The sequence below is a fragment of the Trichoplusia ni genome, chromosome 11 (genome assembly GCF_003590095.1).
Source record: "Trichoplusia ni isolate ovarian cell line Hi5 chromosome 11, tn1, whole genome shotgun sequence".
NCBI lineage: Eukaryota > Metazoa > Arthropoda > Insecta > Lepidoptera > Noctuidae > Trichoplusia > Trichoplusia ni.
In genome coordinates this window covers 2471160-2495469 of record NC_039488.1, presented here as the reverse complement: position 1 = coordinate 2495469, position 24310 = coordinate 2471160, and the positions used below count along the sequence as shown (strand labels likewise).

Here is a 24310-nt window from a genome sequence, read left to right as displayed (position 1 = left end):
TTCAGAGTACTTCTTCCTCATAGCTTTTTTAGTACGATTGTCATCATTCCTTCATTCCCCCTTCTCTGTCATTTCGGAAACTCCCTCCCACGACCTATCCATCTTTCTTACTTTCTCTTCTTCCATACGTTTCCTTTTTAGCACATGTTAAAGGATAGCTCATAAGTGCATGAGTGAGTGATATCTACTACACGCAAGTCCAAAAATCCCTCAGAAGCGACACGCGATAATACCTCATACTTAGAAAGACCGTCTGGTGTCATGCTTACTCAAAAGCAAAAACAACCTATTCAACGAAAAGCCATCTAAATTCAAATCTCTTGTTGCAGAGTTTGTGAAGATGCTGTTGTAACGTGTACCTCGCTGAACAAGACCTCACTAGATTTAATGGTAGTGTTAAAGACATGCGGTCGTCGCCGAGTGTTCCTGATCTGATCCCGAGCGTCGGACATGTCGCAGCGTTACCTTGCCAGAGGCTTAAATACGATAGAATATATAATAATAATTCAATGCTGCACCTTTTTTTTCCAAACTTCTAAATAACCTAATAAAGCCCATTGGTGTTAACGCCGACCGTCCTGTGCCGCATTGAATGTGTTATAAAACTTGAGAACTGAGGCTCAAGAACTAACAAAAAGTTAAAACTTGCTTTCAGTACCGTTCGCGCCAATTTGCGTGTATTTTTTTTCCAAAGCTAATGGCATTGGTAACAAGCGACATAGATGTGGAAGTAGCAGTCGACAACTGTTGAAATTGTTGTAAATAGAAGTAATTTTGTAATTAATAAATCTAACATGTAATGTAGAAACTAATTTAGGGTATCGAAGTGATGTATAATTAAATGACTCTATATTTTGCATAGGTAATTTGTTTACACACGGCCTTATTGAACTCAAACAGTGATTTCGTGCCTAAAAGACATGTCAAGATAAAGCTTTACGTAATGCAACAGTTTAAACCATAAAATTGTATAATTAAGATACTTACCAACCTACTTATTAAATTATTTATTCATAAATAAATAAGGTTATGAACTAGTCAACATATTTGTTTTTTGAATAGGTACCGTTTTGAACCTAAGACCGTTACATAATTATTAATATTTTGATCTCTTTATCTATGTTATTCTTTTCGACAAGTATCTACCTGAAAACAATTTCCAAAATATTTTTTCTTTTCCCATCTTTGTTATGCCTAATATGCAAATACATGCTTACAATAATAATAAAATAATATTGTAATTTTATGGTTGTGAATGATAAGCTACATCGGAAATGTTATATTTACTTATGAATTACAGTGAAATGAGTACCAATTACCACGTATTTATTTTTGTTTAAATATGTCCCTTTTTTAATCGCCCGCGAATATATATTATACTAGCTTTTGCCCGCGACTTCGTTCGCGTGGAACAGTGACTTCCGGCAGATTTTTGGTTTTACTCACATAGTTCCCGATCTCGCGGGATTTTTGAGAAGCAACCAAGCTTAAAACTAAATAATTTAAAACGAACTTAGAATTACAGTTTTACTAAACAAAATAACTAAGTACTAATATTCGAGATCAAACCTACATCAAACAACGGAACCAATTTAGAATTTACGAAACAGGACCAATCCACATAAACGACCATACAACCGACAATACAATTTTACCACGACGGTACCGAAGCGCTCGGCCGATACCCAACCAAATGCGTGTAACGAAACCATAGCGCGATCTATTTCGATCCCAACGCCATCTATCGACCATAGTGACAACTCGGATTATTTATCTATACTCCGTTCGGGCATTTTCTTTGTACTAAAAGTAGTATTATATTTTTTATATGTTATTTTATAATTTTTTTCATACCTTTTTACTATTTATTTACTTTTTTCCGATGAATTAAAACAACATGAACCGAACTCGTGTAACGATCGACACCATTGCGCGTAGTACTAATAGAATTATCTATACTCCGTTAGAGCATTTTCTTTGTAGTAAAACTTTTATTATATTAATATTATTTTTTTTACACCTTTTTACTGTTTATTTACATTTTTCTGATGGATTTTCCGATGAATTAAAACAATAACATGAACCGAACACGTGTAATGACACCATTGCGCGATTAACGCCATCTATCTACGGAGCATAGGAACAGCTCGACATTTGACCAATAGATGGCACTATTATATAGTATGTCCGTAATAAATTTTATTTATTATTTTTATTTTTTGTAATAAAAACTATCCTATGTCCTTTCTCAAGTTTCAAACTATGTCTGTACCAAATTTCACACAAATCGGTTCAGTAGTTTAGGCGTGAAGAAAAGACAGACAGACAGAGTTACTTTCGCATTTATAATATTAGTTTGGATTAAGGGTTGCCAATGCACAGACTATAAAAAACCTGTATTTTTTTTTAATTTGAATTCGAATTGAATGCCACTTACTCTTCTTATTTGAACTATCCAGAGCCTATCTGCTAATAAAATGTCTGCTATAGAGAGCCTAACGCGAAAAGTACATGACCCGACCAATATCGTTATTAACTGCCCAGTTAAGTGTCTAAAGAGTGCGAAGAACCTAATACTGAACAATCCTAAGTTCCAAACTCCTGTTACAATAAGCCACGTAGGTACATGTATGTGGAATGAAATCAACCACTTAGTCTCTAAAGTGTTATTTATTTTAAGCAAACATAAGCCAGAATAAAAGATTTAAAATTAAAATTAAATAAAATCAAATAATAAACTATTTTAATCAATCCATTCCAGCTAAGAACTTGCCAAGAAAGTCGCAAGGCTTGGGCTCAATGCTTGGGTTCCAGTGCCTTATAATATGACCTTTTTGCTGCCATTGATGCGTGACTTCTTTTAATTCAATGTAACCCTGTAACCATTAGTTTTGTCAACATAAGTGATAAATATTCTAAGACATGCTTCTGATGACCACGCATCAGATCGATGGATCTCGATAGGCCTGTGGCTGAATTTGCGGTCTGCCTGACTGACTGCCACTACCCGATTTATGTTAGGTACTGCCATTTTGAAAGGGTTACTTCTGCAAGTCGTGTAGTAAGATGTCATATTATTACAACTGCGATATTATAACTATTAGAGGTGGCGATAGGCTCTCAGACCTAATTTTGAAAGTTTAGGAGGTAGTCTGTCCAGACGTAAGCCGATGATGAAACATTACCGAAAGATTTTAAATGATTGAATTGAAGTACCTTGATCACAAGCAGATCTATAATTCTTATATCGGTGATGCAGGCATGTTTATAGAAATACTCCCTCAGCTTCCAACGACAGTCCTCTTCATTTTTCTGAATGTCGTGATGTTTAACTAAGCGATCAAAGACAGGATAGGTAAACTATTATTATTATCCACAAATACCTGAATGTTATCACAATTAATGTATCTACCGACATAAAGGGTTACGTATTTATATCGTAGATGATGTGATTGAAGGCTTTCGACGATTTTAGATATGCGGAAAGAGAAGTAAGAAAGATACCAATTATACTATACATACCTTCAGCGTTCCTCTAATCTACGGTGCCCATAGCTGGGCAATCTCTCCCAAATCCTTCCACCTTAACCAATCCCGCGCCAATGCGAACCAGTCCTTTCGGTATATATTCGGTGCCGATTCGATTGGCTCAGAAAAATAATTATATTTGCACTGGCTAATTCAGAACTGAATTTGATTGCAAGTGAAGACTTTGAAGGGAAGCTAGTAGACAAAGTCTCTAAGCGCTAACGCTAACGAATCGGTGTAGGTAAGTCACACCATTTCTTCAAACGTATCGATATCTTTGCGATATCGATACGTTTAAAATATATATGTTTATATGCAAGTTTCATATGCTTCTGCGACGTAACATAAGCCTAGTTCGTCCAATGTATTGATGCTGGTACTCACTGATGTAGGGAATATATCGGTAAAACGCTCTGTATAGTCCAAGAGCTCGTCTTCGAGCTTCACAGAAGTCTGTGGACATCAAAGGCTTCACGGCTCTAGTTGCTGCTCGCTTTGTAGTCATTTTGAAATATTATAAAAAAAATAGTAGTTTCCACTGTCTACGCAGATGATTTAAAAATGACAGCACCTGGTGTCATAAAAAACAAAACAAGTGCAATTTTTGTTGTCTCTGTTAAAAAAAGTTTAGATATAATCAATTCTTTTTTAATTTATTGGCTAAGTTACTTTCTTAAAAACATTCTAAATAAATTGCCAACTAGAAGCGTCATTTCAGCAATTTGAATTATAGTAATTTTAGCTTGGAACCCAACCAAAACATAGCTTGAAAAAAGTTAGGTAGGTATGAGACATATTTATCTCCCTGTTATATTGTGACTGCTCGTGGGTCCATCATGTAGTATTTGCAGTACATTAATCTAAATTAAAACCACATTCACTTTGAACTGAATTGTCTATTTTTTACATTTGATTATAACTTAGATTCCGATGAGGCTATGTACAGATTTCTTTTTAAAATGTTCATTCATTAGCATTGAAGAATTTTGAAAGGAAATCTTTTGGTTTGGGTTCTTCCGTGGGCTTGAAATAGGTCATGATGTGTCCCTTTTGTTTCCACATGTTGACTGTTTCTTTGAGTTCCATCTGACCCTGTAAAAATAATAACACATTTATTAAAATATGTAACTGTATTTCCTCATTAATCTAGATTATCTAGATTTTTGTCATTATTGAAGAAACTGACTGTATCCGGAGACATTTTCTTGACCTTGTGGGATCAGATGTTTTCAGATATATACACTTTTCAATAAGTTATGACTTATTGAAAATGTCTTTAAAGAAAAAATGATATTTCTAACCTTAAATAGAAATACTCAGCCAAATATTTGTATAGTGTAGTGTATTTGTTAGTGTATAGTAACATCATGACTAAGTTTTCATATTATATGCCCTCAAATTTTTGGCTGTCCATACATGTTATAGCAGCAACAGAAATATATTATCTTTGAACATTTTAACTCTGGTATATTAGATGCAACCTGGTGAAAGACGTACAGACAGAGAGACGAGCCTCCCCGCGGTTAAGGAACCCTTAAAGATAGTATTATTATGTACCTTGATCACAAGTAGGTCAATAACCCTGATATCAGTGACATCTTTGTTCTTTAAGAACAACTCTTTTAGCTTAGCACAGCATTGTTCTTCAGACTTTGGAATATCATAGTCCTTCACTGAAAAGAAAAAATAGAATCATAGTCAATTTCTTTCTCCTACAAAATATGCAAAATAGCTTTGATAAATTGTCCAATAATTCCTAATGGTAGCTTATAATACCTGGAACAGCGGTGCACAATATAGCATAGTGGTTAGAAAGCCACTGTTTACTCGGTCTACAAAAATTGCAAGGTGCTAAACCATGTAATGTTTAGTATTGAATGTTCCATAATAAATTTAGAACTATTGATGATAACGGAAGATAGTATACTTTATTCTTAAAATATATAGGAGGAACTTGTTTCAGCACACAAAACACACAAAATGCAAATAGTTTACTGTTCAATTTATGAATTATTATTAATGTATATTTGGTTTTTATCAATTTACGCTATTCAGACATCAAAAACACAAAGTAACCTCACACATAAAGCGCAGAAGTAAACAGAACGAGGCTCTTATGATGACATAACAGGTTACTTACCGACGTAAGGAATCTGACGATACCAGGCCCTGTACAAGGCCAATACTCTGCGCTTAGCGTCTCCTTGGTTCAAAGAGAGGACAGCCCTGACGGTTTTTGAACCGACCTGAATCGATTGCCTCGCAGACATTATTTTATCTCAATAATATCTACTTCAGTCGCAATTTTCGTAATGTTTTGATTTGACGTGCTAAATTTGTCAGTGGTATGTCACTTTGACATTATTGATATGACAATGTTGCTATACCTAAAATTATGCTTAACTAATGCAGCCTGTTCAACATTTTTTAGTGTGGGGTCGACCAGAAAATGAATCTATAAACATATTTTAATACAGATTTATTCAGTTTTTATCCACACCATTTACAATCTTAAAGTCATAAACTTAAGTATTATTTATATAGAGTCAAATAGTAGTCATACTAAACATTAAACATTAAACAACAAAAACAATACTTTTTTGAAATAACCATTGAAAAAAAATACGCTACTTAAATTTACGTCACTCAGCAATAATTACAAACTTATATTTAACATGGAATACTTAGTTAAAACTAAAGTGGACAAATATTAACAGAACTGAACAAAAACAGGAACGAAATTGATGAAATTAGATGGGTATATGCCATTACGTGTCCAACGGACATGTTTTCGCTCCACATTTCGGGGTTAGGTCAGAGCTATACGGATTGATCAAATGTGTATCCTTCATACGGCCCGGCATGTATGTGAAAAAGATGTCTCTGAAAAACATATAAGTACCTAAATTATTACAAAAGCTGGTAAAGGGAAAGGATTCTACGTTCGGTGCGATTCGTGTTTTAAGGAAGGGGCCAGAAGAAACAGACTGCACACAGTACAAACAGTCAGGCAGCTTAGACAGATTAACTAAGTTAAAGTTGTTTATTTTAACTTACAGGAATGCTTTGCTTGGGTAGGCGTCATATTTCATTGTAGCCCACCAAAGGCGAGTTTGTTCACATTGTTTTCGTCGATTTCTGTCCACGAAATCTTCTAACAATATTTCAAACTGTAAAAAAGTAAAATTGATGATTTAAATTTACATCCATAAAATACAAATTCAGGGTACATTATTAAAAAAAAGATGTTATACCAATTTCTGTACTAATTTTCGATGTGACCATTTCATGTTTTCCAATTGCTTTAAAGTGAAGGGTATTCTAAATGCGCGAGCTCTGTGGTCCAAATGCTTTAAGTCAAGCCACCTTCGTTGGGACTTTAGTAGCATTCGTTCTACAATTAGAAATAAAAAGTTTTCAATATGTAAAATGTTGTTCGAGTAAGATCATTTGAAAGACAGTCTTACTATGTTGCTTCCCAGTTATTTTACCCTTAACCCGCTTTCTGACCCATTCTTGAAGACTGTTCAGCAGATTAGATTCCGGTAAATGTGGAGTCAGAAGAGGAGTATCCGTAAGATCAGCCATAAATGCCTAGAAAATATATTAGTAGGTAAATGAGGTTTGTTCCCGATCATCAATAGAAAAATATTAAAGTTATCTTACGGAGAGTAGCTCGCTTTCCTTCAGCCCAGATGCAGATATAGTTGGCGCTGATACCGTAGGCTGTGAATGAAAAACGTAACATTAACCGTGAACTGTAGGGAATCGATGAAAACGACACGTGACCAGATTTGTCGCTGCAATCGAGCGTCGATTGGCTGCACGCTGCACCTTTAGATGCTAGTACCTTTTATAGAGATTGTAAGAAAAACAAATTATGACATTAGAAGAAAACAGTTTTAACGAATTAAGCTACCAAAGTTGCAAAAAATATCATTATTCAATTTGTTGCGTTGATGTTACTCACGGTTGCTTCCTTTGATTTCAGCGCGTCTCTGAATGTGTCCCTGATAAAGTCTTCCATTGGGTCCATTTGGTAAATTTTCGCTGCATCAACCCAAAACGGTCCATGTCTTGTCGGTGGATAGAAATACTTTTCTGTAGATTTCTGAGATTCATGGTAGAAATCATACAAATGTCCGCATCGACATTTTGACTCCTTCAAATAGTCCATTACGACACCCTCCCTAAAAATAGTTTGAGTGATAAATATTCATTTTTCTTTTTATTTTTTTAAGATATCATTTATAGTTTAGCCATGTAAGTACCATTTAGTCATACAGTCGCATGTAATGTCGCATTTGTCCTCTATATCTCTAGGGTATTTCCAAAAGCCGATTATGCAAGTGACGGACTCTCCGTTCCGCGTGACTACTATGCCACCGTTGATTGGTATATACCCAGTTGGCAGCAAAGAAACATCTGTAAAAAAAAACGTCGAAATAATGATATAGACTTTCAATCTGCTGAGGAATTGCAAATTCAAGCACAGCTTTATCTGATATCGGTTTCAACAAACTATTTTAGTACTATGCATCTTCAAGAGAACTGAGTGATTAAAGAGTTAGAAAGAGACGTGAAAGAGTTGTACATTTAAGCGTTCTCAAAACATAGTCTTTTAGACAGCATGTTACAAAAGGGGAATAGCTCTTTGGGGGAGACCCATATCGAGCCATGTAAAAGGTCGATATAATGGTGAGAAAATAAGAATTACTGGCAAGTATGTAATGCGGTCTTCCTCCAGTAAACGAGACCCCGCTGATTAGGTACTGCACATTTTTGTAAGGTTCTTTGTACCGAGCTCTGGCTTTCTTCTTCAACATTCGTAGTTTATTTACGTAAGCGACCATCTTTGGATCCGTATTGCCTGGAAAAAGTATCTACTAATTTAAGTATTTATAGGTAGACAAGATAATTATAGGATTTTTTTTTATACATGGTTTTGAATGTTCAAATTATTAATGTTTTGTAGCATTCATCTACTCATTTATCATTACGATTAATTTATATTATATTACTTATATCAACTTTAATAAAAAAATCCTGATTGTTATTTTTTTCCTTTACAAAAGAAATGATTGAAAATTCAGTGATCTCTATTGGTACTTAGAAACTGGGCCCTAACTTATATAAAGATAGTTGATTAAAAACATACGCAAGGTACTCGGGGCTTCCCAGAATTTGTAATTACATATTCTCTCTTTTTGTTTCTCCTTTTTATTTCGTTCCTTGCGCTTTTCCAACTACAAAATAAAGAAAAGTGTCAATAATTTTGATGGTAAAATCAGAATTATAACTGCCCTTAACTTATACTCACAAAGCTGTCGTCATTGCATAAATCCGCATAGCTCTGTAATTACAGATTTATAAAAAAGTATATAATCATTATTGATGTATCGACAAAAATTCTTAATCGTTAAAAAAAGCGGCATCTACCTCTACTCTTGTTAAAATAAACAAACCCTGTATGTTGTTTTCGCAGATTTGCTCTATATATTGGGCAAATTATTAAGGAATGGCCCAAATCACAATCATCGTGATCTGACCAAGCAAGTCACGGTTGAACCTTCGGTCTACCACAGATACGGAAGCTCTACGAGATCTACAAATTTGAATGCTACCGTAATTAGGTATTAACTTACTTCATCACTTCGTAGTCTAAATTTGTAACCAAGAGGCAATGGTTTACTCCTCTGTTTGCTTTTATTAACGTAATTAGTACGAGTTACATACAATGGGACGTAAGTCTTTTGAAGGTATTCGCCATATTTGCAACTAGGTTGTGAGTTTCTCCGTTTTCCTAAAAACCATGGTTTTTTTTATATCCATAAATATCGGTGCAGTATAAATTACATAATTCCTACTAAATATAAGTAGTAGTACGGAAGGATTATATTAAACATTAGTAAGTCAATATTTTCGGATGAAAGTTGCAGTAATTTTAAAAAGACCTAAATGAGTAAGTTTTTGTGAATGCTTACTTTTCTTTGGAACTACTTCCTTCGGTTTATCAAAGTGCGTTAAATTTTCCAGCTTTTCAGTACATTCTTCCAAATCAATAAAAACTAAACAAGACATGAGAATCATGGCATTCATATCGTATTCTGTAAGAAATCATTACAAAAATATTTTTTCAATCAACATTAAATATTGAGTCAGTCCATAACTTGGAATAGATCAACTAAGTGATTTAGACCATTTTAAACACATAAGTCGATTAGATGATTAAATTAGATTAGGAAATAGGTGTCCATGAGGATCCCCCATGAGGTTTGCGCAGCGCCGGCGTTAGACGGCATGGGACATGGGTGACGCCGAAGGCCTGTTGCCAAATTTTCAGCTTCGAGGTGTGGAGCATACTAAATACTATTTGGTTGTGGATCAAAAAAATTCCTTTGGATATTTATAATTTATATGCTAATCCCTAAATGCTGAAGCGGTATTTTTTCCCGGGGTATCAATAACCATTCCACCGGAACTGGGTAGGTATAGGTACTTACTTGGGAGCAGTTCACTCGGCGACCTTTTATAAATAGCTTTATAAAGCGTCCATATAAAAACTCCAGGATCCTCAGAATACCTCATGGCATCCATTAACGTTTTTTTCGGAATCTTGAGTGTTATTCCCAAATCTGATAATGCTTGACGCATCCGCCGTGGTAGATCTTCTAACAAGTCTTGGTGGATATTCTGCTTTAAATGTACTAGAACATCTTTTTGAAACGATGATAGTTCGATGTACCAAGCTGGACCAGCTTCCTTCATTAGACGTTTTGTCTTTTTCCTTTCTGTTGAATTTTTAATTTTAGTTAGTAGGTAAGTAAGGCTCACGCTAAACATCGCTCTAGGCTTAGATATTAACTACAACTGTAAACCCATTATCTTTTAAAGCAGGACCGTTGTCGCCGTAAACTTGGAGAACTTACTGTCTGGGTAGTCACATAGGAAATGTCGACTCCAGCGTTCTCAAAAAAGACATGTAAAGGTCATTATATATCCTACTTACAGAGTAAATAATTTCATTTCTTTTTTCAGCAACGTTAAAGATCCTGCTTTATTTTTTTAATATGTTACAATTGCTTTATGTACATACGTGAAGTGATTCAGGTGATTGCAGGAGGTTCAGAATAATAACACCAGGTAGAAACTTTAACTATGGGTCAAATCTAAGGCATTGAAATATGTGTATAATATCTTACCTTCACAAAAATAATGATATCTTAAATCCTTTAGAAATCTCAGCCATCTGCCTGCTCTTTCGTTGTAGGGTTTGTTTTGAGCTACTCTATCCAGCATTTCCTTTTCCAAAATTACCCATATTGGGTCTTTTTTCTTGCCATAGATTGTCTAAAAAGAAAGTTTCACGATATAAGGTAGATTAGATACGCCTGTTTAACACGAGCAACAGCCTGCGGTGAGCAAGAGCGCCAAGAGCCCTCCCTGCTGAACTCTTTTTCAGAAATTGTGATTTCAACCACCACACTCGCTATTGTTGCCCTAAACTTCTGTAAGATTTAATAACACATGCGTACCAAGTAACTAGGAAAGAGAAACAGAAGTGATACAATAATAGTCTTGGTCTTGCAACACAATTCAAATTAATTGTATACCTGTCTTAAGTCATATCATTTTCTGAATAAACAAGTAGATACGCCACTGAGCACCTCATTTCACACTTCAAGCTTAGTAGCTTCAAGCTGTTTTTTTAATAACTTTTTTGATAAGCCTTTTTTTAGCTACGTATAAGTACAAGTTATGTGTATCGTATTAAGTGCCTTTATATTATATGTTTCGGAAAACGATAGGCAGCTGTTACCCACCTTTTTCTTGAGATATTGTTGAACTGTTGGCATTTTAAACTTCCCCATCTTGCTTAACTAATAATTTGTTGTTTAAACCAAAAATATTAGTTAATTATACTAAACAATTTTGACAAGGTGATTTACGTTCATTTTAAAAATTTACTCGTCAGAAATAGTTTTAAATTGGTTCCATCATTAAGTTGAAATGTGAAAATATTTTTTTTCAGGTTTTCGGGGCATGGAGTGGCCAAAGAGTTTTGATGCGAACGTTTTTTTTCTTTACCAGGATATAATAACTTCACCATTGCATTTCCATTCAAGTGAGATACTTCGTAATTACCTACCAATTTTTTTTTAATGCCGCGACACGGAACTTTCTGAATGGAATTCGTAGATTTCGGCAATGCTATGCTAAAACGAGACTAGGGTGATAAGTTAGTACTGTTAGCTGATATATCCACGTTGTGAAAAAGAATTAGAATAGGACCCCAAGACACAAAACAAAAAGTACTTATACCTTTAATTCCACCAACAAATGACTGGATGAAATAAATAAATTATGAATGGGTTTTACATTACCAGTCTGTCTAATGATACAACTCAAACCAGTTGCAAGTCTCATAGAAGAATCTTCTCCCAACCTATATTGCGGTTGGTACACATCTTCAAAATGTAATAACGCTTTGTTTGAATGTTTTGTCTAACAAGCTGATATTAGCTTTTCTATCATATAGGAAATGTATAGTTCTAGCATATAGTAGAACAGGTATACAAAAATTGAAAAGACTATATTTTAATAAGGGGTAATTTATTGTTCTCTAATCTTATTGCATTTATATACATATATTATACTAAATTTTTTTACTTAACATTAAATAATTTTAATCTTGTATACCTATAACTAGGTGTTTTTAATCTGTATATTTCTTGTCTTTTCTAATATTTCTTTGTAAGGCGGATTGATAGGGCTTTGGACTGGCTCTTTGTATTCATAAGATGTCTGTCCTTCAAGCAGCAGGGGGTATGATGTGTCAGAATCATAAGCACTCAAATCTCCACACGCATTAAAGGGAACAATTACTCTGTTGGGGCCCGTAAACTGATTGAAGTCACAGTATTTGTGATCTAAAAGTGGGTTAACCATATTTGGTATATAACCTTCAGGTGGTTGATAGTTTTTACACACAACAAATGCTTCTATACTTGAATTTCTCGAACTCCTTGGTTTAGAAACTGTGACATGTTCAAAGAATTGTTTCAATTGAGAATACAACAATGACACATCTTTTCCTCTAAATATTTTTGCTACAAACACACCACCATACTTCAAAACGTGAGTAGTTATATTAAGTGCTGCTAGCAATAACTGTGATTGCACATACTCGTCAATGTCATGCAGACCAGTTACATCTGGTGCCCCATCACAGACAACCAAATCTGCTTTAAGGCCTTCGAATTCCTGGATAATTGAATTTGCTGTAGACACTTTGGTAATATCGCCTTGTATTTGAATCACTCCAGGTAACGCAGCCATGGCTTGCAAGTCGACAGCAACAATTTTGACATCATCAACGTTTTGAGCATTCTGCCGTAGATTTTTAGTTAACACCTGACTCCAACTCCCAGGGGCAGCACATAGGTCGACTGCTCGAGTTACTCCTTTGAATATATTGTGTTCTTCATTGATTTGTAGTAATTTGAAGGCACTTCTAGCTCTCCATCCCTCCTCTTTAGCTAACCTATAATATATATCTCTTTTGTCTTTTGATGTCTTTCCCATTATTGGTGTTTGTTTTCAACTAATTATTTGCTTTAATCGTTAAGAAATTAATTGTTTATTATCAAAACTAAATAGGAAATTAATGGCACCACGCGCCGTATAATGACAATTTGTCAAATTCACATTCATTGAAAGATTGAATTCATTCACAAAATGACATTGACAGACAAAAGTAAATCTTAGACATAGATTATACACTCATACTGGTAATCTTAGCCACAGAACGCACTATGCAGATATGTACTTAGTACAGTCCAGTCATTTTTCCTAGCTCAGTTAAAGTAATAATTAAAGTTCCTCTCTATTTAATATATTTCAGTCCCGCGATATTGATGCTATCAATAAAACAGTTAATGGTTTCAGGATATTTGTAATTATAGAAGTTAGTTTCAATATTTGAATAAATAAATAAACATTCTGTTTGATTGGAGATTTTATTCCCATTGTGATATAAAAATAAATTACAATTTGAGACAATAGTGAAATATATACCGAATTTATCACCTACCGGGGAGGAGTGGTTAATGTAGAAAAATACGTTGAAATTGAGTCTTGAGTTCAAAGCCCGTAGCAGTCTTAACATTACCAGGATGACAGCCATGACAGAGAGATTTAATTGGCAGCTTGACAGCTGTTATCCATTACGATCTGCGTCTTCGTCTCTATCAGTATTTATTTATGTATGAATTGAAATGTATTGTCTGGTTCATAAGTTCGGCACAAAAGTCGACGGCGCAGCGCTATAAAAATAATTAAATTAATTTAACGTAATACCTAAAAAATTGGCACGTATAAAGACACAAGGAAAACAATACCCTGAGTATACGTAATAACATCACACTTTTGTGTGCGTCGCTAAAATTAAAAATTATAAAAAAATAAGTCTTTGTTTTGTCAGCAAAAATGGAATACTTTAGCGGCTCGAAGAAGTTATTATTATTTATATTAGAGGATTGGAAGTTACTCTTGTTTTTAACAACTCTGTTCGCATTATATTTTTACTATACGAAGAACTTCGACTTTTTCGAAAAGAAAGGGATTCCGTACAAAAAGCCAGTGATTTTCTTGGGCAATTTGGGTCCCAGACTTCGAGGGACCCAATCCTTCCACGATTTTCAATTAGAAGCATATAATTACTTCAAAGGAAATAGATATGGTGGTAAGTACTTTATTTTTACGAAACAAAGGTGATAAAGATAAAGCAGGTTTGTGGAGAGGATAGAGATAGAGGATATTCTTGACAAAACTTATGCTGTTGGTGTTTTAAAAACTCAACAATATCATAATAATTATTGACTACCCGAAAATTATGACTAACGAGTAACGCGTGATTTAATTTTTAATTAGGTATTTTGAAACAATTACAGAATATTATTACTATGTTTACTGCAAGATTTCCTTAAGGCTTTTCTTTTTTACAGGTCTCTTTGAAGGGAGAAGACCTATTCTAAGTCTTCTTGACCCTGATCTAATCAAAGTTGTTATGATAAGAGATTTTGATCATTTCACTGATAGAATATCATTGAACAGCAAAGAACCAAAATTTTGGAGCCGGTCACTGCTTAATTTAAAGGTAATTATTTTATTTACAATATTAAATTAAATTTGAAAAAAAAAATGATATACGAAATATATTTTCTTTCTTGTTAGGGTGCAGAATGGAAAGGTGTAAGAAGCACATTAACACCAGTTTTCAGTTCCTCTCGTCTAAGAAATATGCTGCCTCTTATTCAATACTGTTCAAATCAAATGGTTGACTTTTTAAAGCAATATGGTAAGCATATACATATCAAGTTAATATAAAGGTTATTGGAACAAAAGGGTTGGCATAGTGACCTATCAATAATTATCAGTATAGTATAAAGTAATAAATATTTATAAATTACTTGACAAATTGAAGTAAATAGGTCTGTAATTAAATGTACTGATTGCATCAGACATGTAACATGGCAATATGTAACACCATGTTTTATATTAGGCTTTGTCTAAGCCAGAAGAGCTAGAGGGGTAATGACATTTAACATGACATGGCAAAATTGCAATCATTCTTAAGTTACTTGTATTCTAAATAAAAAACGGATGCGATATTTATAAATGTTCGCCGGAGTTGCGACAGTGATAAAAAAATAAATACTCTTTTGCAGTTCAAAATAATCCTTTAATAATATCGTAATTACAACAGCATAGACCATTATACCCAGCATGACGTCAGGATATAGTGGTCGCCCTGTATTACACGTTCGAGATAAGCCTAGACGCGCACTAGGACTATTTTGTACTAGATGACGGATATTCGCTGCACCGTTATACCATTCCATATAATCTTTGGAACAAAGCGACGCAATGACATATCAAAGCAATCAAATGAATTGATCCTAGTTTTTGCGCATTCGGCAAAATCTCAGCAGTAAAAATGCATCAATGAATTTAAAAATAATACATTTATTTTGTTGCCATACTTCGGTACGACATTAGGCCGCAGGAGATATCACCGCGGTCAAAAATATCGCAGTCCGCGCCTTTTTCAGCCAATCCGGACTCTCCGGACTCGAGAAAGACTGAGGAAGGCGGAGAGGTGTGCCGGTCTCTAACCGGCTACACCACCGTAGTAATTAACACTTTCCCTATTTTATGAATCACGGAAACGCGATTCAATGCGTTGCGATGCGGCACCATAGAAACAGGAAAGCTCCTTTCTAAGAAACCACAACTTTGAGTCAAAGTTCCCACCTAGCCTAAACTTGGGACGAAGAGATTATTTCATTATCGCGTTAAGTAACATTGTATCTTACATCACATGACACGGATGAGTGATGTAACGATGCTTAAGCGAGCGAATGCGGAATAAAACGATGATGCATAAAGATTAGGTCGATTTGAGATGCATTTTAGAATCAATACTATATTTATTTAACTTTCTCTTTGATATTGGTAGGTTTTATGATAGTACTTTCATTATCTTACAGACAAAAAAGACGTTGAGATGAAGAAGACTATAGGGCACTTCACGTTAGAAGTAATTGGAACATGTGCTTTTGGAATAAAATCAGATTCCTTGACCGATGAAAACGCACATTTTTTCACCGTAAGTAATACCTACATACAAAAATATACGAATATTTACTGAAATAACGTCGCATTCATCAACCTTATCATTTAATTACCTTTTTTGTTTAAAAATATATTTTTCACAATGCATAGGTTATACTTTAGATTAAAAATTATCTCAGAATACAAAAAAGTTCAATCAAAGACCCCTAACAACTGATATTTGCAAGTGACAATAAAATTTTAATTGGATTTTATATTATACCTACCTCAAAATTTAAAAAAAAATGTTTATTTTGGAGTATGTGTCCAACTCTCTTTATCTAGACCTCTTACATAAGTAAAGCAAAACTCAAATTATGAAGATGTTGATTAAAAAATAGTATTCTATTTTTTCAGGTGGCTGAAAAGTACGATTATATGCCTTTGCACAAAAGATTGCTGTTATTCTTCTTCCTGATATTCATGCCACAATTGATAAAGTTTCTGAACTTCTCTTTTTTGAACCTGGACTCTGCAAAAGAGATGGTAAGGATCTTGAAAGCGGCGAAGGCTGAACGAAGAAAGTCGGGAGCAAAGTAAGTTGTTAAGAATAAGAAGATTTATACATACAAATATTTTTCAACTATTAAAGTGACTACATTAAGTGGTCTCAAGACCTTTCCCATTGATATAATTGAACAATAAGTGGACATCCTTACTAAGAATAGTTGAACGACACTTAAGCCCCTAGGTGTCGTTGCCCGTCGTTACGCCCGTTTCAACCAACTGCTATCATCCCACCACGTTGATTTAAGTTTCAGTGCACTGCTTTTACATCTATGAATTAATATTAAAATAACGCGTTTTCAGACAAAACGACTTCCTCCAAATTCTAATTGATTTTTCCGATAAAGAGAAATCAGAGTCGGGGAAAACGAAAGCTGATATTCGTAAGTATAGCATTCAGGTACCTCTATATAAAACAAACTTGCTACTTATCTGCTTCGTATTATGTGCACAACGATAAGACCGGACTCCTTGTTTATTTAAACTGTACCTATCGGTAAAGCAAATGATAGATGAATGTTAAATAGAATATGTCACACAATATTGCATTACAGTTCTAATGAGTGCAAAATGCACAATTCTAAATTGTTTTGACGTTGTATTATCTCTGTGTATGAATTAGATATGTATGTCATTATGATAACGTTTATTGTATAGTGTACATACTACCCGTGAGATCTCGTGTCTGTCATTGACCTGATTTCAAGACAATCACTCCATTCCCACTAGGTAAATTAGGAAAGATTTAATCTTAAATAACCTTGTGGTTGGATGGGAAAGAGTAGATTTAATTATTTCATTGTTAAGAAACACAAACGGGCTGTAATCTCCCTGCCTTTCTATTTCTTATGTTTTTTCTTTATTTCGAACTGGATTGCCATTCTACTCGGTACAAAAAATATATTATTAAGTTACTTAAAACAAAGTTGTTTCTATATATATCGATGTAGGTCAATACACTTCTCAAGCAGATGTGAAATATTACGAATCGTACACGTGTGTTGTATGTAGACAGTCGCACACAAATAAGCTTTAATATAAGATTTATTACAGAGTTTATTGTCCTAACGAATGGTAAAACATAAAACTTGAAAGTATTATGTATATTCGAATTCATACGTACATATATCGCCCCAAATATTTTTATACTACTTGAAGACCAAAAATATGTGCTCAATAAAATTTGTGCCTTATTTTTACTGAGTAAATGCCGTCACATGTTGTTGAGTTTAATATAGGTCACATTTTTTTTTAAGTATTTTTTTAAAGCTTGACAAAGGGTATATTTGAATTCCACTTTACGTACCTACGATATATCCTTGGTTGCGTTCAGTAACCTTTTGATGACTTATTTGACATTAAGCCTTGAATAAATATTAATAGCTTATAAATTGTGCCTTACAGATCTCGATGATGACACCATTGATGCGCAATGCTTATTGTTCCTGATCGCCGGGTACGAGACATCTAGCACTCTCTTATCCTTCGCTATCCACGTCATGGCTACCAAACCGGAGTTACAGGAGAAACTCCGGGCTCATATTAAGGAAATGACTGAAGGAAAAGAAGTGGATTACGACCTCCTTGCTCAATTACATTATCTGGAAGGATTTTTACTAGGTAAATAGTGTAAATACCTCTTCCTTTAACTGTTAACTGCTGTCCTTTGACTGTTAGATCCTCTCATACCCCGGCGAGCGCGTTGCTCCTAAACAAGCTGTGGCCTAGTTGACGACAAGCCCTAATTGCCCCCACTCTAGCACATTCGATGACCTAATACATGTGAATGATGTCACCTTTTAACTGTTCATTGCCTGCCTTTTAAGGCACAAAAACTTATCGAGACGAAAATATTGAGGATACACCTAATAAATGCATGTGGTCCAGAATCAGTTAATTAATAATTATCTTCTTTAAAAAAATACATATGTAGCTATTAGTAAGGGTTGGCACATATCTAACTCAAAGAGAATGCGCTAGTCAATAGTGCGTGAGTTCGAATGATTAAATTATCTACAATCTATCTGTTTCCTTAAATTTTATACATTACTAACTGTAACTCGCTACTTTGCCTGCCTGGATGTCGGTTATAGCTGCAAAAAAAATAACCCCCTGACGAAGTTGTATAGCAGCCAGAGTTAAAACATAACCCTCCTGTAACGAAGCTGGATAGTATCCTGTGTTAATCTAAGGTGCTAGCTCCATATCAAAGTGCATCGAAATCGGTTCAGCCGTTTAAGAACTTCTACATGAAACAGTAACAAGCATACTACACACGCACTAGCATACTATCGAATTTTTAATCATAATTTTAGTGTAACATTGGCCTGGTTTGGTGTTATACCTACCATTAATTTTCCGTGAGATATGTAGCAACCCTAAATGCTAACCTTTAACATTGACTTTAAAGCTGATAAAAATATGATGAACTCTGGTTGCAGAGATAATCGTAATGACCTCGATTATTTGTATTTAGAAACATTATTTGTTATCGGCACATTTTTTTTGTTGGTGTATATGTTTATTGTTTCAGTGCAGCCAATTATAAATTATCTTTCCACCTACTCCTCTATTTTTATTCATGATGCCGTCAGTATTACTTATAACATTTTTTTTTCAATAACGGCAAAGCAAATTTCAGTATAGGGTAAATATTGTAAATGGCATTTTATGTACTAGGTGCAAAAAATTAAACCATCTCTCTTACGCATGATTAATTTTGGTAGTTTTTATTACCGTTTTACATGGAAGTTCACGTACAGTTCTAAAACTAAGTTTCTTTTTTCAGAAACGTTACGCGTTTATCCACCACTAGCCCGTGTGGATAGAGTTTGCACGAAGCCATACGTTATACCTGGAACTAACATCACGCTGAGCCCTGGCAACGTGGTCGCCATACCTTTGTACGGTATCCATATGGACCCTGAATACTACCCAGAGCCGCAAGAGTTCCGCCCAGAGAGATTCATGAATGAAGACAAGAAGGACAGAGCTTCACATTTATATTTAGCCTTTGGTGCAGGACCTAGGAATTGCATTGGTATGTACTTCATCAGTACTGTTAAAGTAGCATTGTTGCGAGAGACGGCGTTGCGCGTAGTATTGCCCCTTGATACATTGTGTTTAGACGCCCTCTGACTGCTATACCCGAAAGTCGTGGTTTCGATTCCCGCCCAGAACCAATGTTTGTGTGATGACCACGATCATTTATTCTGTGTTTGGGTGTAATTTACTATAAAATATAGGTACATATTTAGAAATATATAAATACGTTTATCAGTTGTTAGAATACAAGTTTTGCTTGCGTTGTGTAAAAGTTGTGGGTTATTAACTACAGAGTTTACAACAGTAAACTTAATAATCAAAACCCAATAATTCACCTACCGTTACTTTAAAACTTTGGTTATGGGTTGGAGATATCGACGTACATTTACTGATTTTACAGGCATTTAAAGAAGTTGTGTTATATGTTTGTGTTATGTTTTATTGCTGGAATTTGATTTCGTTATTATTATCTATTGCAGGTCTACGCTTCGCCATGCTGTCGGCAAAATTAGCGATGGTTGAGCTCTTAAAGAACTTTAAGTTTTCGGCCTGCGAGAAAACTGTGGACCCAATACAGTTTGACAAGAGATCGCTGTTGCTCAAAGCCCAAGGTGGCTTGTGGGTTCACATTGAATCGTTGTAAGGCAAAATATACCGTTTGGGTATAATTTTAAAATGCATAATAAGTAAGTAGCTCGAATGCACGACATTATAAACTGTCAACTTTAAAAATACTCGATAGTTACCAGTGTTTAAAGTACAAATGATTGAAAGTATTGCTGTTCCTAATATGTTCAAGTATAATTCAGAGTTTAATATTATATAATGATTTGTTTGATAATGTGCATTTGATAACTTATACATGTGAATAGATTAATGAGAACCTTTTCGGGTAGGTAATTTACAATCTAACCTACCAATTCATAGTAATTTTGAAAAAATACCAGTATTATTTTGATTTTAGGTAACTAAAAAAAATGGATAGTAATGAAATTAAATTAACGACATGTATTGGAATATTTTTTGAAGTATTATTAAATAAGGCGTAAATTAAAAATTATTCTGTAGCCTTATTCATTAGATGATGGTATCAGAATTAAACTCAAAATATAAATGAGATTAACGAAAAGGTTTTATTTTATTAGTCGTGGAATCACGACATTTAAATACGGTAATATGCATAAGCTTTTATTTTTCATTTATAAGGTTATGGTAGTTTTATAAATGCCGCTATAAAGAATCCTATAGACTCCTTGTATAAGGTGTCTACTGGCCTTAGATCGTCAATTTCTGGTCCAAACCGCTGTACCAGTGATCTGTAAACAAAATATCCACAATAATGTGATAACAAAGTGCTGTGGAGAATAAAGAGTACAACAAATATTTAAAGCTTATTTAAATGATGCGAGAAATATCGTGCGAGCTACAACCTATTGTAGAACTACAAACAATTGTTATAAAAAATGGTGTTTTTATCCATAGCCGACTAAGAATCCCGACTTCCGCAATATCCTTGCATCATCTAGATCAACTTTAACGCAACAATATTCTTGCCAGTAATTTATATTTTGTAAAATTATCTAAAATAAAGATTTATATAATTACCTTTGTTCATCATTGAGACCCCTGTTAGGCAACCCTGGACCACCCAAAAGAGGTTCTGCTGGTATTAACTTTAAAGATGGAAACTTGTCAAGTGCCCAAGCTACCATCCCTTCATTTTCACTTTCTGTAATAGTACATGTACTGTAAACCAGTTTTCCGCCAACTTTTAACACTTTTACTGCCTGTAAAAGAAATAAGTGAAGTTGTGATCAATAAAAACAACATGTAATGATAATAAGCAAAGTTACAAGAGAATTTACATAGCCAAATAATCAAAACACATTTGGCCCATTCTACTACAGAGGCTGGCAACTAGTGGATACATAACTTTCTTATACATATTTATTTTACACTTACTTCTGCTATTAGTTTTCTCTGAATACATTTAAAGGACCCAACCATCTTTGGCGTCATTTTGTTCATAAGTTGGGGCCGTTGGCCCAATCCACTGCAAGGCGCGTCTAGTAGCACTTTATCAAAACTATTTGGCGGGAAAGGTGGCCCATTATTTATACCAGTGCTTTCTTCTGAGCAACATTTGGTTGAATCATAGGCATAAGAAGTAACACAAGAAATGCCTTGCAAATCACAATTTTCTTTGATTTTTGCTGTCCTCTGAGGAGTTTTATCTACTGCTATAATAATTGCCTGTAAAGATAATAGATAATATAGTAGTGTGTTAAGAATAAAATGTAAACAAAATAAGGAAAAACTGCGGCATGCAACACCAAAATATGCTTTTCAGGGTGGAAGAATGGTAGGAAAGTCTTAGCCCTGCAGTGGGACATGATAGCTAAAGAAAAAACAGCTTGATTACTAACTTGGTCTTTTGACATTTCAGCCAAATGTGTAGTTTTATTACCAGGTGCTGCACACATGTCCAGAATTATCTCATTAGGTTTAGCATCCATTACCCACCCACAGACAATGGAAGGTAGGTTCTGTAGGAGCACTTCTCCTTTGGGAAATAATGTTTCATTGACTACAGGTAATTTTGATGCTGGTAGGACAGTATGAATTGCTATTCCACTAAAACAAAATAAGTTATAAATAAGTGTCATTATAATGTGGTGATCTGATTTATGAACAGGTTGTAGGCTGCTTTATATTACTTATATAAAAATAACTACTGTTAATTCTCACCTGGGTTGGACTCCCTTATCATATAACTGTGGTCTTAACATTTTCAAGTATCCCGTCCCTACATACTGTTTTCTACCTTCATATTGTATTTTAAGACCTCTTTTGCAATGGCCTTCCAGGTCTCCATAAATATCTACTCTTTCTTCTAGTGTGCAATCTGAAATGTAATCACATAATTAAGTTACAGTTTTGTTTGGAAATTGATCAACAGCTAAACAAACAAGTTATTAATATTATATGACATTTAATTTATAAGGGTTCTTTTTAAAACTACTTTTAGGTATTTATTATAGTGTTGCAGGGGTGTCACAAACATTCAAGTCACATACACAAAGACATCCAAACTATACAGACATTCATGGATAAAATAATAAATATTATAAGGTATTCACAATTCCTTCCCAAAAATTTCAAAATCACTATTACACACATCACAGTATTTTACTCTCAGGATACCAACAAAAATAAACTTACTAACAGGAAGACCAAGAACTCCAGGTGCAAAAACATGAGCTCCCCTCAACACGGCTGCAGCACAGGCTGCATCCACAATCACATCCATCCCAGTTTTCTCTACTGTTACTTCATCTGACCATTGCTCAAGTACAAGGCAATCAGGTCTGACAAAGTAATATCTTGGGATTTGGCTTGCTCCTAGCTCTTTGCTTTGCTGAAATGTTTAACATCCGAGGCTGTAACTGTGACCTAGTCATATATTTTTAATTTGTTACTACAATTGATTTTATAACATTGATATTTTAGACTAATAATAAAAAGTCTAAATAAAAAACATACTTACAGACTTAAGAAATTCCTCTAATATACTTTTATCGAAGGTTTTCAATGCATTTATTCTAAATGTTGTGTACTTTGGGGGTTGCGATAACCAAAGTTTTAATTCGTTACATTCTATAACTTCCATGTTTTCACTGCTATTCAAAATTATTGTACGTGTAAATTAATATATAACATATTAGGTACTAACAATCAAAATTAAAATCTTGATGAAAATTGAAATTGTTTGCGTTATATAGGTTATGCCGTTTATAACTCATTGAAGTAAATAAATAAATGTATGGTTCAATAACCGATTATTCAACGTAATTTGATTATTTTATTTTAGAAACCATGTCTTATTCAACAAAATTCGAAATTGCAACTTATTGGGAAACAGTTATTATCCTGATTCACGCACCGACACCAGTAATGTTTACATCGCAATATTTACGTCGACATCCGTGACATTGACGTTTCTGTTAAGCCAGTACACACAATATCGGCACAACTTTACTGTAAATTTTTAATTACAGTCATTTTAGTATGAGTTGTAAAAATAAACTTTTGTCGTACGGTTCCGGGTGATCATAATGCTGGAGTCAAATGATTAAATTGCATTTCTTCTTAAACTTATTGACTAATAAGTTTTGCTGTTGCTTATCTTGCTGTAATTTCGAAATAGCTTCGACAGTATTTTTTAAACTGCCTACGAGTACATTTAAGACTTTTGTTAATAAAAACATTTCAAGAAAAGTTGCTTTATTTTTCTGTATATGATGTATACTTGGTTACTAAAAGCTTCCTTTATGCTGAACAAAAACTTAATCCCGTTAAACTGGTATCATTCAATCTTCTGCTTGTTAAAATACTAGATAAGTTTAAACTTTAAAACATTAGAAGAAAGACGACAGTATTCGCCTGCAAATTAGGCCTCCACATAATTTTAAAGTGGTTTTCCACTTCTTAACATCATCTAGCCTTTCATGAATCATAAGTGGATATGATGGAAGAAACACCGTGGCCACGCCAC

The 24310-nt window shown here is 34.3% G+C and overlaps 7 protein-coding genes across 8 annotated transcripts in view; 2 read left to right on the top strand and 5 right to left on the bottom strand.

The window, feature by feature from the left end:
• LOC113498857 (calcium-binding protein E63-1-like) overlaps positions 1–1165 on the top strand; it is a 30360-nt gene extending 29195 nt beyond the window's left edge. Inside the window, 1 exon segment of the mRNA XM_026879003.1 lies at positions 330–1165. Within this exon segment, the coding sequence (XP_026734804.1) occupies positions 330–352 (23 nt within the window). The 3' untranslated portion in view covers positions 353–1165.
• Positions 1166–2366: 1201 nt separating this feature from the next.
• LOC113498856 (NADH dehydrogenase [ubiquinone] 1 alpha subcomplex subunit 6-like) lies at positions 2367–4146 on the bottom strand. Its single transcript, XM_026879002.1, has 3 exons — positions 3913–4146; positions 3217–3332; positions 2367–2876 (listed from the first exon to the last, which is right to left on the bottom strand). The coding sequence occupies exons 1-3, from the start codon at positions 4031–4033 to the stop codon at positions 2748–2750; spliced, it is 366 nt and encodes a 121-aa protein (XP_026734803.1). The 5' UTR covers positions 4034–4146; the 3' UTR covers positions 2367–2747.
• A 258-nt stretch (positions 4147–4404) lies between these two features.
• Positions 4405–5877, bottom strand: LOC113498855 (NADH dehydrogenase [ubiquinone] 1 alpha subcomplex subunit 6-like). The gene is made up of 3 exons (XM_026879001.1): positions 5669–5877; positions 5086–5201; positions 4405–4620 (listed from the first exon to the last, which is right to left on the bottom strand). Exons 1-3 carry the CDS (start codon positions 5796–5798, stop codon positions 4492–4494), a joined length of 375 nt encoding a protein of 124 aa, XP_026734802.1. The 5' UTR covers positions 5799–5877; the 3' UTR covers positions 4405–4491.
• Positions 5878–5992: 115 nt separating this feature from the next.
• Positions 5993–11537, bottom strand: LOC113498849. Its single transcript, XM_026878994.1, has 15 exons — positions 11352–11537; positions 10731–10878; positions 10032–10319; positions 9513–9635; positions 9174–9331; positions 8849–8881; positions 8687–8774; positions 8246–8398; positions 7800–7953; positions 7499–7718; positions 7195–7254; positions 6996–7122; positions 6783–6922; positions 6586–6698; positions 5993–6411 (listed from the first exon to the last, which is right to left on the bottom strand). The coding sequence occupies exons 1-15, from the start codon at positions 11397–11399 to the stop codon at positions 6297–6299; spliced, it is 1968 nt and encodes a 655-aa protein (XP_026734795.1). The 5' UTR covers positions 11400–11537; the 3' UTR covers positions 5993–6296.
• Positions 11538–12124: 587 nt separating this feature from the next.
• LOC113498853 (putative tRNA (cytidine(32)/guanosine(34)-2'-O)-methyltransferase) lies at positions 12125–13254 on the bottom strand. Its single transcript, XM_026878999.1, has one exon. The coding sequence runs from the start codon at positions 13111–13113 to the stop codon at positions 12235–12237; it is 879 nt and encodes a 292-aa protein (XP_026734800.1). The 5' UTR covers positions 13114–13254; the 3' UTR covers positions 12125–12234.
• A 352-nt stretch (positions 13255–13606) lies between these two features.
• On the bottom strand, positions 13607–23754 carry LOC113498851 (putative methyltransferase NSUN6). 2 transcript variants are annotated; one of them, XM_026878997.1, is made up of 7 exons: positions 23303–23754; positions 22978–23173; positions 22504–22660; positions 22182–22389; positions 21718–22008; positions 21361–21542; positions 13607–13853 (listed from the first exon to the last, which is right to left on the bottom strand). In XM_026878997.1, exons 1-7 carry the CDS (start codon positions 23423–23425, stop codon positions 13820–13822), a joined length of 1191 nt encoding a protein of 396 aa, XP_026734798.1. In that variant the 5' UTR covers positions 23426–23754; the 3' UTR covers positions 13607–13819. The 2 variants fall into 2 exon arrangements, with proteins under 2 accessions (XP_026734798.1, XP_026734797.1); XM_026878996.1 differs by lacking the exon at positions 13607–13853 and adding an exon at positions 20931–21071 and having other exon boundaries at positions 23303–23753.
• On the top strand, positions 13815–20884 carry LOC113498850 (cytochrome P450 9e2-like). The gene is made up of 9 exons (XM_026878995.1): positions 13815–14272; positions 14535–14686; positions 14764–14887; positions 16080–16198; positions 16561–16739; positions 17014–17093; positions 18115–18330; positions 19499–19750; positions 20235–20884. The coding sequence occupies exons 1-9, from the start codon at positions 14017–14019 to the stop codon at positions 20396–20398; spliced, it is 1542 nt and encodes a 513-aa protein (XP_026734796.1). The 5' UTR covers positions 13815–14016; the 3' UTR covers positions 20399–20884.
• Positions 23755–24310: the final 556 nt, after the last annotated feature.

Bases quoted from the DNA above. Each gene is read 5' to 3' on its own strand.
- LOC113498853 (XM_026878999.1), bottom strand. From the start codon at position 13,113: ATGGGAAAGACATCAAAAGACAAAAGAGATATATATTATAGGTTAGCT.
- LOC113498850 (XM_026878995.1), top strand. From the start codon at position 14,017: ATGGAATACTTTAGCGGCTCGAAGAAGTTATTATTATTTATATTAGAG. The intron at 14,273-14,534 runs GTAAGTACTTTA...TCTTTTTTACAG, and splicing joins CAAAGGAAATAGATATGGTG to GTCTCTTTGAAGGGAGAAGA. The intron at 16,740-17,013 runs GTAAGTTGTTAA...ACGCGTTTTCAG, and splicing joins CGAAGAAAGTCGGGAGCAAA to ACAAAACGACTTCCTCCAAA.
- LOC113498851 (XM_026878996.1), bottom strand. From the start codon at position 23,425: ATGGAAGTTATAGAATGTAACGAATTAAAACTTTGGTTATCGCAACCC. The intron at 23,174-23,302 runs GTAAGTATGTTT...TAAACATTTCAG, and splicing joins TAGAGGAATTTCTTAAGTCT to CAAAGCAAAGAGCTAGGAGC. The intron at 22,390-22,503 runs GTGAGAATTAAC...ATTTTGTTTTAG, and splicing joins GATAAGGGAGTCCAACCCAG to TGGAATAGCAATTCATACTG.
- LOC113498856 (XM_026879002.1), bottom strand. From the start codon at position 4,033: ATGACTACAAAGCGAGCAGCAACTAGAGCCGTGAAGCCTTTGATGTCC. The intron at 3,333-3,912 runs GTGAGTACCAGC...TTGATCGCTTAG, and splicing joins CCGATATATTCCCTACATCA to TTAAACATCACGACATTCAG. The intron at 2,877-3,216 runs GTACTTCAATTC...TAATGGTTACAG, and splicing joins TAGATCTGCTTGTGATCAAG to GGTTACATTGAATTAAAAGA.
- LOC113498855 (XM_026879001.1), bottom strand. From the start codon at position 5,798: ATGTCTGCGAGGCAATCGATTCAGGTCGGTTCAAAAACCGTCAGGGCT. The intron at 5,202-5,668 runs GTAAGTAACCTG...TTTTCTTTTCAG, and splicing joins TCGTCAGATTCCTTACGTCG to TGAAGGACTATGATATTCCA. The intron at 4,621-5,085 runs GTACATAATAAT...TTATTTTTACAG, and splicing joins TTGACCTACTTGTGATCAAG to GGTCAGATGGAACTCAAAGA.
- LOC113498849 (XM_026878994.1), bottom strand. From the start codon at position 11,399: ATGGGGAAGTTTAAAATGCCAACAGTTCAACAATATCTCAAGAAAAAG. The intron at 8,882-9,173 runs GTAAGTTAATAC...CTGTAATTACAG, and splicing joins TTAGACTACGAAGTGATGAA to AGCTATGCGGATTTATGCAA. The intron at 6,412-6,585 runs GTAAGTTAAAAT...TATGTTTTTCAG, and splicing joins TACCCAAGCAAAGCATTCCT to AGACATCTTTTTCACATACA.